General features: G+C 46.4%; 1 protein-coding gene across 8 annotated transcripts in view; it reads left to right on the top strand.

Annotated features, from left to right (window-relative positions):
• Positions 1–16,188, top strand: part of AMPD3 (adenosine monophosphate deaminase 3) — a 56,951-nt gene that overhangs the window by 33,169 nt on the left and 7,594 nt on the right. For 6 of the 8 annotated variants that reach the window (XM_029956241.1, XM_029956244.1, XM_029956245.1 and 3 more), the window contains 9 exons: positions 667–861; positions 2,156–2,287; positions 2,819–2,982; positions 3,744–3,870; positions 6,228–6,391; positions 7,523–7,643; positions 8,791–8,964; positions 10,804–10,914; positions 11,968–12,415. In XM_029956241.1, coding sequence (XP_029812101.1) covers positions 667–861; positions 2,156–2,287; positions 2,819–2,982; positions 3,744–3,870; positions 6,228–6,391; positions 7,523–7,643; positions 8,791–8,964; positions 10,804–10,914; positions 11,968–12,144 — 1,365 coding nt within the window. In that variant the 3' untranslated portion in view covers positions 12,145–12,415. Of the gene's footprint in view, positions 1–666; positions 862–2,155; positions 2,288–2,818; positions 2,983–3,743; positions 3,871–6,227; positions 6,392–7,522; positions 7,644–8,790; positions 8,965–10,803; positions 10,915–11,967; positions 12,416–14,561; positions 14,801–16,188 lie in introns of those variants that run through there. The other 2 variants (XR_003915162.1, XM_029956246.1) reach the window with 2 other exon arrangements.

The raw sequence follows: 16,188 nt of genomic DNA, 5'->3' as shown, positions 1-16,188 counted from the left end.
TTCAGGACTGTGTTCCTAGTCTAATGACAGGGTAGATGGGGAATTTATAGAGTGAATGGTAAGGACATGTACACTAATGGGAGTGTCCATGTTAGCTTTCCCGGCAGGGGAACAACTGGTCAGTGTGCTGAGGGGGTCAGGATTGGCTTCCAGGAGGAGGAGGTGGTTAGAAATCCCCTGAAGGTAGATGAGATTGGTGGGGAGGAAGGAAGGCATGCCAGGCAGAGGGGACACATGGGCAAAGTGACAGGGTGCAGAATAGCACAGTGCCTCGGGCACTTGTAAGTGGTATGTCATGGCTGGAGCACAGATTGGGCAGTGGCAAGGTGGGAATTAAGAGTGAAAGTAAGCCTTGAATCCCAGGCTAAGGAGTTTGAGCTTTTCTTAAAGACTTGGGGGCCATTGATGGTTTGTTAGCTGGGGAATGGCCAGACACAATCTACATTTTAAAAAGATCTCTGGATGCTATAAGGTGAATTGGGCGGCAAAACTAGAGGAAGGACCAGTTTCAAAGCCCAGAGGAGAAACTGGGGGGAGGGGTATAGATTCAGGCATCGGTAGGGCTATGGGTGCTGAGGTTTTGCAGTCTGCTTTGAGGGTTGAACCCCCAATTCTTGTGGTCGGGGGAGGTGGCCTGGCTCATGGCTGGTGGGCACCACATTGCAGGTGGATACACACATCCATGCAGCTGCCTGCATGAACCAGAAGCACTTGCTGCGGTTCATCAAGCATACATACAAGACGGAGCCTGACAGGACCGTGGCTGAGAAGCGGGGCCGGAAGATCACCCTGCGGCAGGTGTTTGACAGTCTGCACATGGACCCATATGACCTCACTGTCGATTCACTGGATGTCCATGCGGTGAGTGAGCTTCTGCCCTAGCGCCTCAAGCCATCCTGGGTGGGGACTCAGCCCACTGGAAGGAAGCCATGGTTGTGCCTGGAGAGAGGCTGGCTGTATAAGCAGCTCTTTCTTTTCTAGCCATGGAGATGTGAGAGGTAGTTTGGCCTCAGGGAATAGCAGAGCCATGGGGTCGGAGAAGAGAATGTGTGACTTGGAGTCAGACAGGTCCCCTGCAGGTCTCCATTCTAATTCTCCTGCCATGTAGGGGTTGTGTGCCGTTAAGCAGTTCACTTAAGCTTTCATTTCCTTGCTTATGAAATGGTGAATGCCATGTACCTTGTTGATATTACAAAGTTATTAAAATTCTAAATGATGGTGCAGCTGCCATAGAAGACAGTGTGGAGTTTCCTCAAAAAGTTAAATATGGAATTATCCTATATTCTGGCAATACTACCTCTAGGAAGATACCTAAAAGAATTGAAAGCAGGGACTAAAACACATACTTGTACCCCAAAGCTTATAAGAGTACTATTCACAACAACTCAAAGGTAGAAATGACCCAAGTGTCTATCAACAGATGACTGGATCAACAAGATGTGGTTGATGCACACAGTGGAATGTTCTGCAGTCCTAAAAAGGAATGACATACCAATCCCTGCTATAACATGGGTGAACCTCGAAAGCATGCTAAATCAGAAAAGTCAGACACAAAAGGACAGTTGGTGTATGATTTACTTGTACGTGGACTAGGCAAATTCATAGAGACAGAGACAGGTGGTTACCAGGGGCAACCAGGAGGAAGGGGTCATGAGGACTTATTATTTAATGGGTACAGAGTCTTAGTTTTACAAGATGGAGAGTTGAACTGCATACTTAAAAATGGTTAAGATGATAAATTTTGTGATATGTATATTTTACTACAAAAAAATCTTAGTAAAACAAAGAAAACACTGAATGAAGTAATGTGGAGAAACTGCCCCATGAAGTTGAAGCAATAATAGACACTCTTTATTAGACTGTTTGGTAGTCTGGTGTTTTCTGCTCACTCAGCCAGCTATGCTCCTAGCCATGGTACCTGGGAGCACAAGACACCTTGATCCTTTACAGGCCTCAGTAAAGGACCCCTGGGCTGACGGAGTGAGGAGATGCATCCTGGCCCTAGTACTGTCCAAAATTTCATTCAAGAGCTGACATAAAAGACATCTGTCAGCATGGCCGCACATAAGGCCCCCTTGTAAAGGCCTGGAGAGAGAAATGTGTATGATGGCTACAGAACAATGTGGTGATCTGCCTGGTGGTCTTCTTTCTCCAGGGCCGGCAGACATTCCATCGCTTTGACAAGTTCAACTCCAAATACAACCCTGTGGGGGCCAGTGAGCTGCGCGACCTCTATTTGAAAACTGAAAACTACCTGGGAGGAGAGTACTTTGCTCGGATGGTCAAGGCGAGTGAGCCCTCCGCCTTTCCAAGCCTTCCTTAGATGCCTGACAGCTTCTACCTGCAGAGGGTGGGGGCACAGCATAGCCTCCTGTTTTCCCCTCCCTGAATTCCTGTTGGTCCACCATCTAGCTCAGGCAAGGCTCAGGCGCCCAGGAGCCCTGTGCTGTGGCCCAGACGGCCAGCTCCTGAGCACAGCCAGGCTGGTGCTACAGGTGCCGACTGCAGGCCAGAGGAAGGGAAGGTATCCACCAGTGCTCACATCAGCCGGGCTCACTGCCCTGTCTGCAGTCTCAATTAGGGGCAGGTTAGCTCTGTTTGGAGGTCCCTCTGCTGCCTGCCCTGGTTTGACATGTGTCTGTGCCAACCATGGCCTTCCCTTCCCCCAGAACTAGCTCCTGTTGAGGTGGAGGAGTAGTTACATGGCAGCAAGAGGATGTAGATCAGGCCTTCCCAGCCTGGGAGCAGGTGGTAAGGGAGCTGTAGGATCCAGTAGCTGGGGTGCTCTTGGGCTGACCTGAGCTTTTCTTGGTGCTAGGAGGTGGCCAGGGAGCTGGAGGAGAGCAAGTACCAGTACTCAGAGCCACGGCTGTCCATCTATGGCCGCAATCCCAAGGAGTGGCCCAAACTGGCCCACTGGTTCATCCAGCACAAGGTCTACTCACCCAACATGCGCTGGATCATCCAGGTGCCCCGGATCTAGTAAGTGAGGTGGCTGCTGTCTGCCCTCTGGGGATACAGCCTGTCCCTCATGGGCTGCTGAGTCTGCACTATCGCTGGTGGGGCTGGATCTGGTGCCAGCTTGGGCCTCTCCTCCCTAGGGATTTTCCCATAGTGAGGGGGTGGTTGGCAAACTTGTCCTTGTGACACTTAAACTCATTTTTTGAAGAACGAGCCTGTGCAAGCCTAGCAGGAACTACTACCCATTTTCTCAATGGGGTTTGAGGGTGGATTATCCTTTTGTGTGAGCCCCTGGGTATGAGTAAGCTGGTGGTGGCCTACATTGCTGGCCCTGGATTTCCATGGCTAGGACTCAGAGACGACCACTTCCCCTCCCATCTGGCTAATGTGGGGCTCATGGTCCCTGCTTGGCCTGGATATGTGGATTAAGTGAACTCAACCGAATGGAAGAAAAATTTGAGAACTGAGAAATTTGAGAACTCATCTCTCAGACCTTTGGTCAGCCTGCGTGAGTCCCAACACTCCACTCCAGCATGGCGTCTAGCTTGGTAAAGCTCTCTGATGGGTGTGGGTGGGTGTTGACCAATGCCTAGCATGGCGGGACTTGCTGGGAGTTGAAGAGGAGGGGAAGGAGCTGTGTTCAAGCCATACTCTGACTCTGACTCCACTCTGGGTGTTCAGATTGAAACCCAAGTGGCCTGAGGAAGCGACGGGGCTGTTCTCCCACAGGCCAAGGGGGCTACTTGGTTCACTTTAATCAGCAAGTCTCTGCTTTCCCCCAGTGACATATTTAGGTCAAAGAAGCTGCTGCCAAGCTTTGGGAAGATGCTGGAGAACATCTTCCTGCCCCTTTTTGAGGCCACAATCAACCCCCAGGATCACCGAGAGCTTCATCTTTTCCTCAAATATGTAAGTGTGGGTGGTGCTGCAGGTGAGGCACACAGTGGTAGAGGGAAGATTCCAAGCGGGTTGGGTCAGGCTTCCCTTCTCAGATGCTGTCACTATGTGCCCCAGGCAGGGATGGCCAATCTCCAGAAACTGAATTTCCAAAATAATGAGTTTGCTCCAGGTAGGGAAATCCCCTTCTCCTCAGGGGCAGCCCTGGGGTGTGGGTGGGGTGCCAAGAAGACAGCAGCGGGGAAAGACTGAAGAGTCAGTTCCTGGCTGTGTGGGGCTGGAAAGACTGGATCCTGTCCCTAGAAGTGCCCAGCGGCACCCCCACATCTTTAGAAATGCAGACACCTCTGCTTTCACTTTTACTTTAAAACAATTGTCCTCACATCTTGTCTGGTTGAGTACACAAGCCCAACAACATATATTTATCCTGCTTGTTACGGGAGCGAGGAAGAAGGGATGGAGGAGAAGTTAACCACAAAGGGTTTAAGTGGGGCAGGACTTGATCCCTCCCTCTAGAGCCAGCAGAGTAACTCACAGTTACTGGGGGTTTGCTGCCAGCCCGATGAGCCACACCATGACATGATTTTGCTTCAGCCTCATGATTACCTTACTCCACGTCATTTTGTTGGTGTTGATGCTGGGCAGAATTATTACGTGCTTGCTGTGTGAAGTACTGTTAAGTGCTTCCATGGATTGTCTCATTTAATTCATCCCAGTGAAGCTACTTGCTCCAATTTACACATGGGGAAGTCACATGAGGCTCAGAAGTGGTAGAACTGGAATTCATATCCAGGTGTCTGGTTCCCGGGCAGGTGTTATTACCCTCATGCTGTAGTGCCGCCCAAGTAGGAAAAGTGAGGCATATGCAGATGGCAGGCCAGGGCCTGTGGTGGCGTGGCTGCAGCATCGACAGGCCCTGGGCAAAGCCTGAAGGTGAGCCTGAGGGAAGAGTGTAGGGTGCCTCCCCAGTGCCTGGCTTTGTCCGGGAGTGGACCCTATGCCTTCAGAGGTCACTACAAGTGGGGGAAGAGCACGCTTGGGGAGGAGGAGGAGTTGGGGGTTGGGCATATTTTGTGCTTGAGGCCACCCATCTGTTGAATACACAGCTGAGAAGAGGGGCTGACATTCCCTCCATGCCAGGCCCTGGAGAGTTCAGGTAAACAGGGCTGGTGGGTTCAGAGAAGGGCTCAAGGGCCTCCCTAGCCCCCAAGCCCCTCCAGGCCATGCTGGGTGCTGTGGTGGCAGCCCTGTCATTGCTTCTGACACATGTTTCTGTGACAGGGAAGATTCTGTGAAGCCCCTCATGGTCCCTTACTCATCCAGGCACCTACTGCCCATATAGGAATGGTTGAAGCTGGCAGACCCAGCCAGGATTCCCCAGTTTGGGCCAATTTTAGAGCGAGGTGAAGTCATTCAGAGGCTCCTTCCCAAGTGCTGCTGGGGCTGAGTCAAAGTAGGGGAGAGGCATTAGCAGAATTGCTCCTTTGTGTTGGCCGGGAAGCTGCATCTTCTGTAGGTACATGTTTGGTCGGGGGCTGGGACCAGGTGACCAGGAAGCCAGTGACCAGGATGTTGCCTCCAGGGGCAAAATTTGGGTCCCAGTTGAAGTGCAGCTGCTGTGGAAAGATGAAAAGCTCAAAGGGAAGTTCACAGGGAGGAGTCAGGGAGCAGAGCACCTCCCTCCTGGGAACCATGGCGCACCCTCCACGGGGCCCTCCTGGATGGAGCCCACCTTGGCCTGTTTGTGAGGCATTGAGGCTGGTTTCCTGTAGCCTCACCTGGTACATCCCAGGGGTATCCTCCACTTATAGCCCCGGAGTCCAGACCCAGAGTCTATTCAGGTTCAGAGGCTGCTTGTGTTGGGTGGGCAAGCTCCCTAAGCGTTTTGGGCTTGGTTTGTTCATAGTCAAGTGCTCTGCACAGAATGGCTCTGAGTGTTATATTAGCTGGTACATGCTTAGGGCCCGACATATAGTAGGCAGATGGGAAACGCCTGTCCCATGCCCCCTCACAGCTCTTGTCACTGCTGCTGATGGCAATTTCTGCTGGCTACCCTGCAGTGTTGGCCTCCTCCTTGGTGCAGTAGAGGGGTTGGCCGTGGGTGTGGCTGGTCCAGTCTGAGTTTCCCTTCTTACTATCACCACAGTCACACTAGGGCTTGGCACTCTCCAGTCTGGCCTCGAGGGTACTTTTAGAAGCCATGGAGGGGCAGATTGTGGCATCGTCCCCACTTCCCATCCCTGGGAGGAATGTGGCCTCAGTTAGGCAATGGGATCCCCAGCTGAGGAATGAACCCCAGAGGCTTGGTCCCCAAGGCCTTTGGCAGCTCATCTGCCTCGGCTTGATGCAGGACCCCTCCTCCTGTCCAGGTGACAGGGTTTGACAGCGTGGATGACGAATCCAAGCACAGCGACCACATGTTCTCAGACAAGAGCCCCAGCCCAGACATCTGGACCAGTGAGCAGAACCCGCCCTACAGCTACTACCTGTACTACATGTATGCCAACATCATGGTGCTCAACAACCTCCGCAGGTGGGTGGGCCCAGCCCCTGCACACGTCTGTGTGCCCTCACACCTCACGCTCAGGGTGGTGGCCCAGCACACGACACAGGGCACAGTGTTCACAGAGTCACGCACACATGTAGGCATGCTGCTGTACCACAGACACAGTAGTGGTACACAATGCAGCCAGACTTTATGCCTATACACACATGTATGCATACCCATACCCACCAACAGCTACGTGTGGATCTGTCCATCACAGATATGATACAGATGTGGGACGTGCCAACACACACACATGTTCCTTCTACCACACCAACAGTGTGCACACATACATCTATTCATGTAACCAATTATTGTGTGACGGGCACTGTCCTAGGTACTGGACATCTAATAGAGAACAACATAGACTAAATCCACGCCCTAGTGGAGCTCATATCCACCATCTTACCTGCATAGGCTCCCACCAGTGTGCACACACCCAGGGCACGTACAGCGGGAGTCAGGTGCCCACAGCAGCTGACACTGAGCTTCTCATCACCTCCCCCTTGCAAGTCTAGTCTCCCTCCTGCCCCCTGCTGGGCCATGGGGCCTCACTAGCTCAGCCTAAGCTAGTGCAGCCTGTGGGTGTGGAGGTTTCAGATGGACCATGATTGAGAGGTGACCTGGTGTTGGGGTGGGGCAGTCCAGGCTGAGCTGCTGGAGGGCCTTGAGTTCTAGCTCTAGCTGACCTGCCCAGGGATTTCGAACCCGACTCCGCCCTCAAGGTTTGCCCATTTTTATGACAAAGTGGTTGGACTCCATGGTTTCACATGGCCTTTGCTGCTCTGAAGGTCTGTGAATCTAGGCCCAAGGCCTGGTAAAGAGAGCGAAGGTCAGGAGTGCACGGGGACAGAGCAGGGTCTCTTTCTACCACTAGGTCCCCTCTATGTTCCCCAGAGATGGTATCTTTTGGTTCTGAAGATCACTGGACCTGGCTTTCTGTATTTTGGAGAGGTGGGGGTAGTTTTCAGAGTGCCCTATGTCAGCTGTGTTGACTCTGCCATGGGTGACTGTCTTCCCTGGAGTAAGTCCTGAGCTAGAGGTACACACCCCAGGCCTGTGGGGCCCTTTGTACAGTGAACCAGGGGTCCTTACTGACCAAGAGCCTCACTTCTGCAGGGAACGAGGCCTGAGCACTTTCTTGTTCCGGCCTCACTGTGGGGAGGCCGGCTCCATCACCCACCTGGTGTCTGCTTTCCTGACTGCTGACAACATTTCCCACGGGCTGCTCCTCAAGAAGGTAACCAGGCCACCCACGGAAGCCTGCCCTGCAACGATGGTCCTGCCATGGGCTCCCCTGGGGAGGAGTGGGACCACGTGGGCTCCTGTCTGCCCCCGGGGAGGCTCTGGCCAGTGATGTTAAAAGGCTGACGCCTTTTTCTGGGTTGGGCTGTCTGTAGTCATCTTGGTTTCATATTTATTTAATTATGAAAAGAATATAATCAAACACATCGCAATTCAGATCTTCCAAAAGATGGAGACATGGAAAAAAACCACATTATTGCCATTACTTTAAAAGAAACAGCCATTATTAGCTTACTAATTCTCATTGTTTTTACCAGAGCAGATTTCTAATGTGTTTACTATTATGAGCACAGATTTTTTTTTGTTCTACTTTGTCCTTTAACTTTATATAACAAGCATTTTTCTGTGCTGAAACATAACATCTATGCTCCTCATCCTAAAGGCTGTTGGAAGGATGGCTCACCACTTGGATGGTCTATAACTGATTCAGCTAGTTTCCAATTATTGAACAGAGTCTAGCCAAATTTTTGCTTGTGTAAATAATGCAACCACAGACTCTGACCATTTGGTGTTCTCCATATTTTGGATCACTTCCATAAGAACGATGTTTGCTCAAACTCCTCTTTTGCCTCTTGTGTCCTCAGGAGGTCTAATCCGCGGGCGGCTGGTTTTACATCAGAAAACCACTCTAGCCCAGTCAGGTCTGCCCCTTCTCATCTCTGAGGAGTGTTTACAGACTCATCCTGGATGTTTGCGGTCAAAGCAACACAACCAAAGCCCAGCATTTCCTGGGCTGACCCACTGGGGGCAGTGCCTGGGGGAGGGGAACAGAGTATGTCGACTGGCATCAGCTTGGAGCCTGGAGCTGCCTTCCTGCCCAGAGCTGTGCATTGTCTGGAGCCGACGGGGTGGGGGGACTCCCAACAGTTGGTGGAGGGCAGCCCAGGAGGAGAGGGGCATGTGATGTATCAGATGAACACAGAGGTGGGGAAGGGAAGGTGGGGTCTGGGTCTGTTGACTTCGGAAGCTCAGGCTTGGTTAGGGAATTACACAGACACTAGTCAGACCTGGTTTCCATTGACGAGTGCTTCTTCCCTCCCTTCTCTGGTGCTTGTTACCTGAGTTTGGTGGTTCTTTTGCAGAGTCCGGTGTTGCAGTATCTCTACTACCTTGCTCAGATCCCCATTGCCATGTCTCCTCTTAGCAACAACAGTCTGTTCCTTGAATATTCCAAAAACCCTCTGAGGGAATTCCTGCACAAGGGACTCCACGTTTCTCTCTCCACCGACGACCCCATGCAGTTCCACTACACAAAGGTGAGGATGTTAGGTGCCCAGTCAGTTCTGGCCTGCCCCCCGCAACTGCACGCACCTGAGCACACACTCAGTTCTGCTTTTAGGTTGGGGTTGGTGCCCAGTGAAGGCAAGAGGTAAGCTCCTGGGGAGCAAAATGTGTTTCTTCCAGAAGTCCTGTCTTTGGAGTCCTTGAACCCATGAAGGCACAATTTTATTATTTTTGCCTTCTCTATTTTCCCTTTCTTTGGCATTTACTATCTCCATGATGTTGGTAAAGTTACTTGATCTCTGACTACTATTCCTCTTCATATGTAAAATAGGGATGAAATTGTCTCTATGTCTACCTCTACTTTATCGTGAGGATTCATTAAAATAATGAACCAAAGTCTAATAGAGTGTCTGAATATAGCATGTATTCAAAATGTTAATGTTTTACTACTACTACTACTACTACTATTATTATTATTATTATTATTATTATTATTATTATTATTATTATATTTTGGACCTGTGGGGCCAGGGAAGAGGAAGGGAAAGGTAATATCATGCATGGGGACAAGCCATTGATTAGGACAGGCTCTCCAAGCTTTTGGTCTTAGGACTCCTTTATACTTTTTAAGAATTAAAGGCCCTCAGAAAGCTGTTGATTACATAAGCTATATCTAGTGATATTTAAGTGTTAGAAACTAATGTGAAATTGAAAAAATTAACTCACTGAAAAATAACATTAACACAGGGGTGTGTCTGGGTGGCTCAGCTGGTTAAGCATCTTACCTTACCCTTGATTTGGGCTCAGGTCATGGACTGATCTCTGCACTGGGCTGTGCACTGACAGTTTGGAGCCTGCTTGGGATTCTCTCTCTCTCTCTCTCTCTCTCTCTCTCTCTCTCTCTCTCTCTCTGCCTGCCCCTCCCCTACTCATTCTCTCTCTCCCAAATAAACCTAAAAAATAACATTGACAAACATATTAAATGTTAACATAAATAGCAATTTTTAATGAAAACTAGTCATATTTTCCGAAAACAAAAAAAATGGCATTGAGAATGGCATTGTTTTACATTTTTGGCAAATCCCCTTAATGTCTGGTTTAATAGAAGACAGCAGGATTCTCACATCTGCATCTGCATTCAATCGGTTGTGATGCCTTGTTTTTTAATCAAAGTATATGAAGAAAACCTTGCTCACAAAGACATATAGTTGGAAGACGGATGACCTTTCAAAAAGCCTTGAGGACCTTGGATCATATTTTAAGAACTGCTGCTCTAGTTACAGAGGCAGTGGGGTGTCCGAGTGGCAATGGGAGAGCTTATGATCCACAGTAGACATTTCACATCCTAGGAGATAAGGTGGAAAGCACAGCTCAAACCCAAATCCTTTTGGGATCACTGTCTCACTACTTGGTCATTTCTCCTTCTTATGTAACGTTCCAGGTCTGCTCCTAATACTTTATTCAGGTTAACTTTTATTTTGGAGGCAATCTTAAGAAAGTGATGTTAAACAAAAAGCAAAGCTATAGAGCAGGCACTGCACATGTGCACACCCAGGGAGACCGTCACAGTAAAGCAGAGGCTGGCGTCCCCATGACTTGACACAGGGTTTCAAACGTGCTGGCCCACAAGTCAACGTGTAGGGGTTCTTTGATACCTCTTTCTTGGGAAACCTGAGAGTTCACCAAAGATGATCTTAGGAGTTCGTAATTTAAGGGGGTGGGAATGTTGTTTGGTTTTCTAGGTGGCAGACATTGAAGAAAAATTAAATCTGCAATGCCTGTCTGATGTTTCTAGCTTTGGAAATATGTGAAGGGATGAAATGAATAATCCTACCGTCTCATACATTTGCTTTTTTGGGGGGTGGATCTAGGAAGCACTTATGGAAGAATATGCAATTGCAGCTCAAGTGTGGAAGCTGAGCACATGTGACCTGTGTGAAATCGCCAGGAACAGCGTGCTGCAAAGTGGCCTCTCCCATCAGGTATGGTGTGTGATGGCACTGCCTTCTGTCCCTCTTGTCCCTTCCACACATGTACAGTGGGTCCCTAGTGCATGTCAGGCACTTTTTTGCTTCTGAGATCAGTGACGACAACATGCAGGGTGAACACTGAAGCTCCGCAGGGGAGACCCCTGAATTTTCAAGGCTGCTCTTTCACCCTTTCACACCTCTCCTCAAATGTGACTTCCTCCAAGAGGCCCTCCCTGAGCACCATTCTACCACAGCCACACACTTGCCATCATTCTCCATCCCTTTAATCTGTTTTTCTTCATAACATTTATTACTACTGACATTGTAATATATAGTTGTGTGTTTTCCTGTCTTTCCTTCCAGAATGTAAGATCCATTAGATGCTTTTGTTCAGCATTATATCCCTAGGGCCTAGAATAGCTCTGGCACATAGTAGGCACTCAGTATTTCTTGGTTAGTGAATAGTACCTTGATTGAATAAAAAATTGTAAAGATGAAACCTGGGCATCGGTAATTTTTTTTTTATAGCTCCCTAAGTGATTCAGATGTGGAGCCAGGGTTGAGAACCATTTCTCTATGTGGTGTCTTAGGCTCCTGGGTACCTCTCGGGGTGGGGGGTGGTGACACTGGTACAGGAAGAAGCCACATCAGTGCTGCTCTTATTGGGTGCTGATGCAGCGAAGAGCTTAATGTTCAGGATTCAGTTGTGCACACCTGCTTCCTAACACTGTCTGTCCCTGTCAGCTCTCAGGAGGGACCAAGAGTCTCCAAGCCTTCATCTTGCCTTCTTCATTGCCAGCAGCTCCTGGAGGTCTTTTTTTCTTGTGGTCAGGGAAAGCATAGTCAGAAATGAAAGGAATGAACGTGGGCATCAGGGTGACATGCTTGAGGACACGGGTCAGCAGGAATTTTTAAGAACCCTGTGGGGAATGTCCTGGTGGAGGACCAGCTTCAGGGGACTGGGGGACCGGTTTGATTTGGCGTGGCTAATGTCAAAGCTGACGTGGGGATACAGAAAGTAAACCTAAGGTATATGGTTTCATGTGTACTTCTCTGGTTCCACAGGAGAAGCAAAAGTTTCTGGGACAAAATTATTATAAAGAAGGACCAGAAGGAAATGATATTCGAAAGACAAATGTTGCTCAGATCCGGATGGCGTTCCGATACGAGACCTTATGCAATGAGCTCAGCTTCCTGTCTGATGCCATGAAATCAGAAGAGATCACAGCTCTGACCAAATAGGTCCAGCAGTGGGCAATGCATTTTAACTTTCTGGTTTAATTTCAAGTTTGCTGTGGTTAACAGTGGTCAAGATACCGAGCTACCACCGTCCTCCACGTAGAGGATGCCTCTAACTAGTGATTTTGGTTGCACTGTTCACTTTAAGATCTAACATGCCCACTTCTGTTAGTATTTCTGAGTGACAGATGGTGACTCCTCCCTGGGGACCTGGGAGCTGGACACTTGTCTGTACTCATTCCTAATTTTCCAAATATATCTCTTGAAACTGCTAGTGCTTGCCATCGTTGGGGGCCAGAATCTTGCAAGGTCCAGCGCCTACTGACGTGAGGTCTGTGTGGTTTTCTGCCAAAATCCTCTATAGACCCTGCAGGCTAGTTGGTAGTTGTTCATTTCAGCCTCTGGCTGGCTGCCTTAAACAAAATCAATTTCAAAGCTCCCTTTCATAAAGGAACTACTTTGAGAGAATTAAAATAGAAAACTTCCTTCTTGACAATATTTTTTTATGAATTTCTTAAACTGTTTTACGTAGCCCTCCTCTCTATTTAGGAAGCCACATGTGCACGTTGAAACAATCACTTCTGTTCTATGCCTTGGCTTTCTCATCTGAAAAGTGCGAGTTTGGACTAGATGAGTAGTTGTGAAACGTTCTGGGAATCCCCCTTGTTGGACTCTTCAGGATGGGGGAGTGAGGGAGAGGAGGTTCTGGATGACATCTTCTTCAGAGCAACTCTGCTTTCATCACTTTTACAAAGGGGCTTCTACATAGTCTCACTTGAACTATGGACTTTGGAAAACATAGGATTGGATGGTCCCTGTTCCTTTTGGTTCTAATATTCTGACTGTAGCCTAATTACCATTTTACTTATGAAAAGTTAGAGCCAGAGAGGTGAAATTTGCTTAAGGTCACACAGCTAATAAGTAATAGGACCAGAAGTAGTTTCCCCATTCCTCCTAATCCGGTCCTTTTCCTCATTGTTCTATTAGGCCTCACAGATGTTAAATTTTATCACTGTAACCTGTGCATTTTTTTTTAAGGTGAAAATTCTCCCTTACCTAACATGCAGCCTTCTTCAGAATATATAAGTGGTCCCAGGGGCCAGGTAGAAAACATTTTTAAGACCAATCTGAATTTAAGCTTTACCAATGTACTCTTCATCTGTGTTACTAGTGCCTGGTACATAGTAGGTGCTCAGTAAATGTACATTGAATAACTGAATGAATTTCTCTTTTGGCAATTTTTTAAGGACATGTGCTCCAAGTATGCAAAAGCTGCTCAAAGACCTTTCTATTTCTCTGCGCAAATGCAGATTATGAGACGCCTTTCTAAATTATTATAGACTTAGAACTCCTCTATTTTTGCCTGTGAAGATGCTTATTTGACTTTAGATGGTCTTGTCCTGTGACTTTATAATGCTTATCCCCTCCATCGGTTAACTTAGCATATTGAACAATAAATGTAGTCTTTTTCTGAGGCAGACACGTTTGCCATCTTCCAGCTAATGATGAAATTGACTAAAAACCCAGTATTTATCTTACACATTCATTATTTTTGAAAAGGCCTCATTCGTATACATTTGTCCTAACAGCAATTATTGTACAGTTTTTCATTGTCATTTTATCTGTACCAAGTATTTGTTTTCAATTATTAAATAAATGGCTCAATAATTTAAAAACAATCTCAAGTTAATACTACTTAAAGCAAAACAAATGAATAAACAAAAAGCAGAATCAGACCTATGAATAAAGAGAACTGATGGATGCCAGAAGGAAGGGGGTGGGAGCATGGGTAACACAAGAAGGGGAGTGGGAGACACAGGCTTCCAGTTGTGGAATAAGTCACAGGAATGAAAGGCACAGCATCGGAAGTCAGTCAGTGATACTGTAATAGCAGTGCATGGCAACAGACGGTAGCTACACTTGTGGTGAGCAGAGCATAATATATAGAGAAGGTGAGTCACTATGTTGTATGCCCGAAACTAATGTAGCGTTGTGTGTCAACTATACTGGAAATAAAAACAATTTTAGAAAAAGATCGGGCATCATGAGAAGTTAACAGTGACAACTACCAATTTATCCTTTACTAAGACTCAGACATGGAGACGTTTACAATGAATACTCAAAAATTTTAAACCGAAGCTCACTAGACCTAGAAGGTAAAAATCGCTATCTTTTTTCTCTAACTTCTGGCCTGTTACAGTTCCTGAGCAAAACACATGCGTTCCTTTCCCCTGGATATTACTTTAGTCTGTTCAACCAACACGTGTTTGATTCTACCTGTCCTGCAAACTTTTCAGACGCCTTTTTCAGTAGTGCTTTGCACGTTTATCTCATCATTGTACCTAACTGGCCTTGGCCTTTTGCAGTAGTGCAGGGTGGGGGTGGGGGATGTGAATCCCTGCTTTCTTTTGTGTTCACAGGTGGAATGAAAGGCTATTGTATACTAGCCCATGTTTGTAAAAGAACAAATTTTGAAGCAGGTTATCCCTTGCTATAAAAGCCTCAAGTTCATGTACGTGTCATGTCAAACTGCACTGTTGAGATGATCAATGACATTGCTCTTTGCCACATGAAAACCAGTCACAGCTCCTGGGTTGGTATGTACCAAGGTGGGTCCTGGGCCTTTACTTCCTTTTATTTTGGATTAAAGCAGAGTTGAAAGCACATCCTTCTGGCTTTCTCTTTACTTGTTTCTGAATCCTCCACTAGTGAAACAATATTCACCTTTTTTTGGGTTTACACATATGACTGAAGGAGATATATTGGTAATACACCTAAGCACGCAATACCTGAACTATGACTGTTATAAAGAACAAGTGTAACTAACTACAGTTAAAGGAATACTAATCAGAAAAACATAATTGCTTGGAAATTTTAAAACCTTCAACCTTTAAAAAAAAAAAACAAACAAACCTTCAACCTTTAAATAAGTACTTTATCAGAAAGACTGAGGATGCCAGAAAGACTATAAACAGCTGCAACATTATCAAAATAGATCTCTGGGGGCTTATGTCTTGATACCAAAATGCGTATTTCTCCAGGATGCTATACATCAGTAAACTGAATTACAATCTTCTTATAAATGGCTTTCCTCTTCTCAGCACTAAGATTCTAACACACTTCTTTAATTATACTCTTTAACCTTAGAAATGATTTTATAAGACGAAAATCAAAATTACTGTAGGGTGGAGTATTTTATCTATTTTTTACTGTCCAGCAGGGTAAAAAGATATGAGAACAAATGAAACTCTGTTGTCAGCTATGTATATTATATTGTCATTGTACTGCCCATCATAAATGTGGGTGACCAGCTGACTTCCCTAATCTCCAAGCAGTTATCTTATTTCTGAATAGACAAAGTAAGCTTGACTTAAGAAAAAAAAACCAGTTAAAAATGCAAATTCTTTGGACTGCCTTTTAATGAATCCAACTTTCCATTGTTACGAATCACAGAAACAAAAAAATTTCAAGCAGCCTTATTACCCAGATACAGATTAGGTATATAAGGGAGTTGAGTCCAATTTGCAATGAATTTTAAAACATAGCACGCAAACATTACAACTCCTCAGAGCACAATACAAAATAGTCCTCTAAGGAATATAAACATTTAACGTAGAAGAATGTGACACTGCATAAGAAAAGAGTCTCTTCAGTTAGCCAAAATTTACTTGCTAAAGATTATTTATTGCACAATATGTCAGTTTGTCCTAAGAATAAAGCAGATACCATTATTCTCAACTTCTAAATTCAGTACCTAGTCAAATACATTTTCTCTAACTAAAGTTCTACAGCAACGCAATATGAGTAAACCCTTTGTTAGAGTTAGGATAGGGAAAACTTTATAACTTATAAAACAAATTCCTTAGAGTTCATGAAAACATTTCACAAATCCTGGAAGGCACACATTATATTTCCTATCATAGTAAGTGCATTTAAGTACTTCATATTTAAAAAAGACAAGGCTGTACAGAATACAAAAAGTATACATTTTATCCATGAAACAAATTTACAACTTTACAATTAGTTATCATAGAGCCTACCTAACAT

This window comes from Suricata suricatta, chromosome 11 (assembly GCF_006229205.1).
Source record: "Suricata suricatta isolate VVHF042 chromosome 11, meerkat_22Aug2017_6uvM2_HiC, whole genome shotgun sequence".
NCBI classification, from domain to species: domain Eukaryota; kingdom Metazoa; phylum Chordata; class Mammalia; order Carnivora; family Herpestidae; genus Suricata; species Suricata suricatta.
The sequence above is the reverse complement of the archived record's forward strand: the minus strand, read 5'-3'. Positions and strand labels throughout refer to the sequence as shown.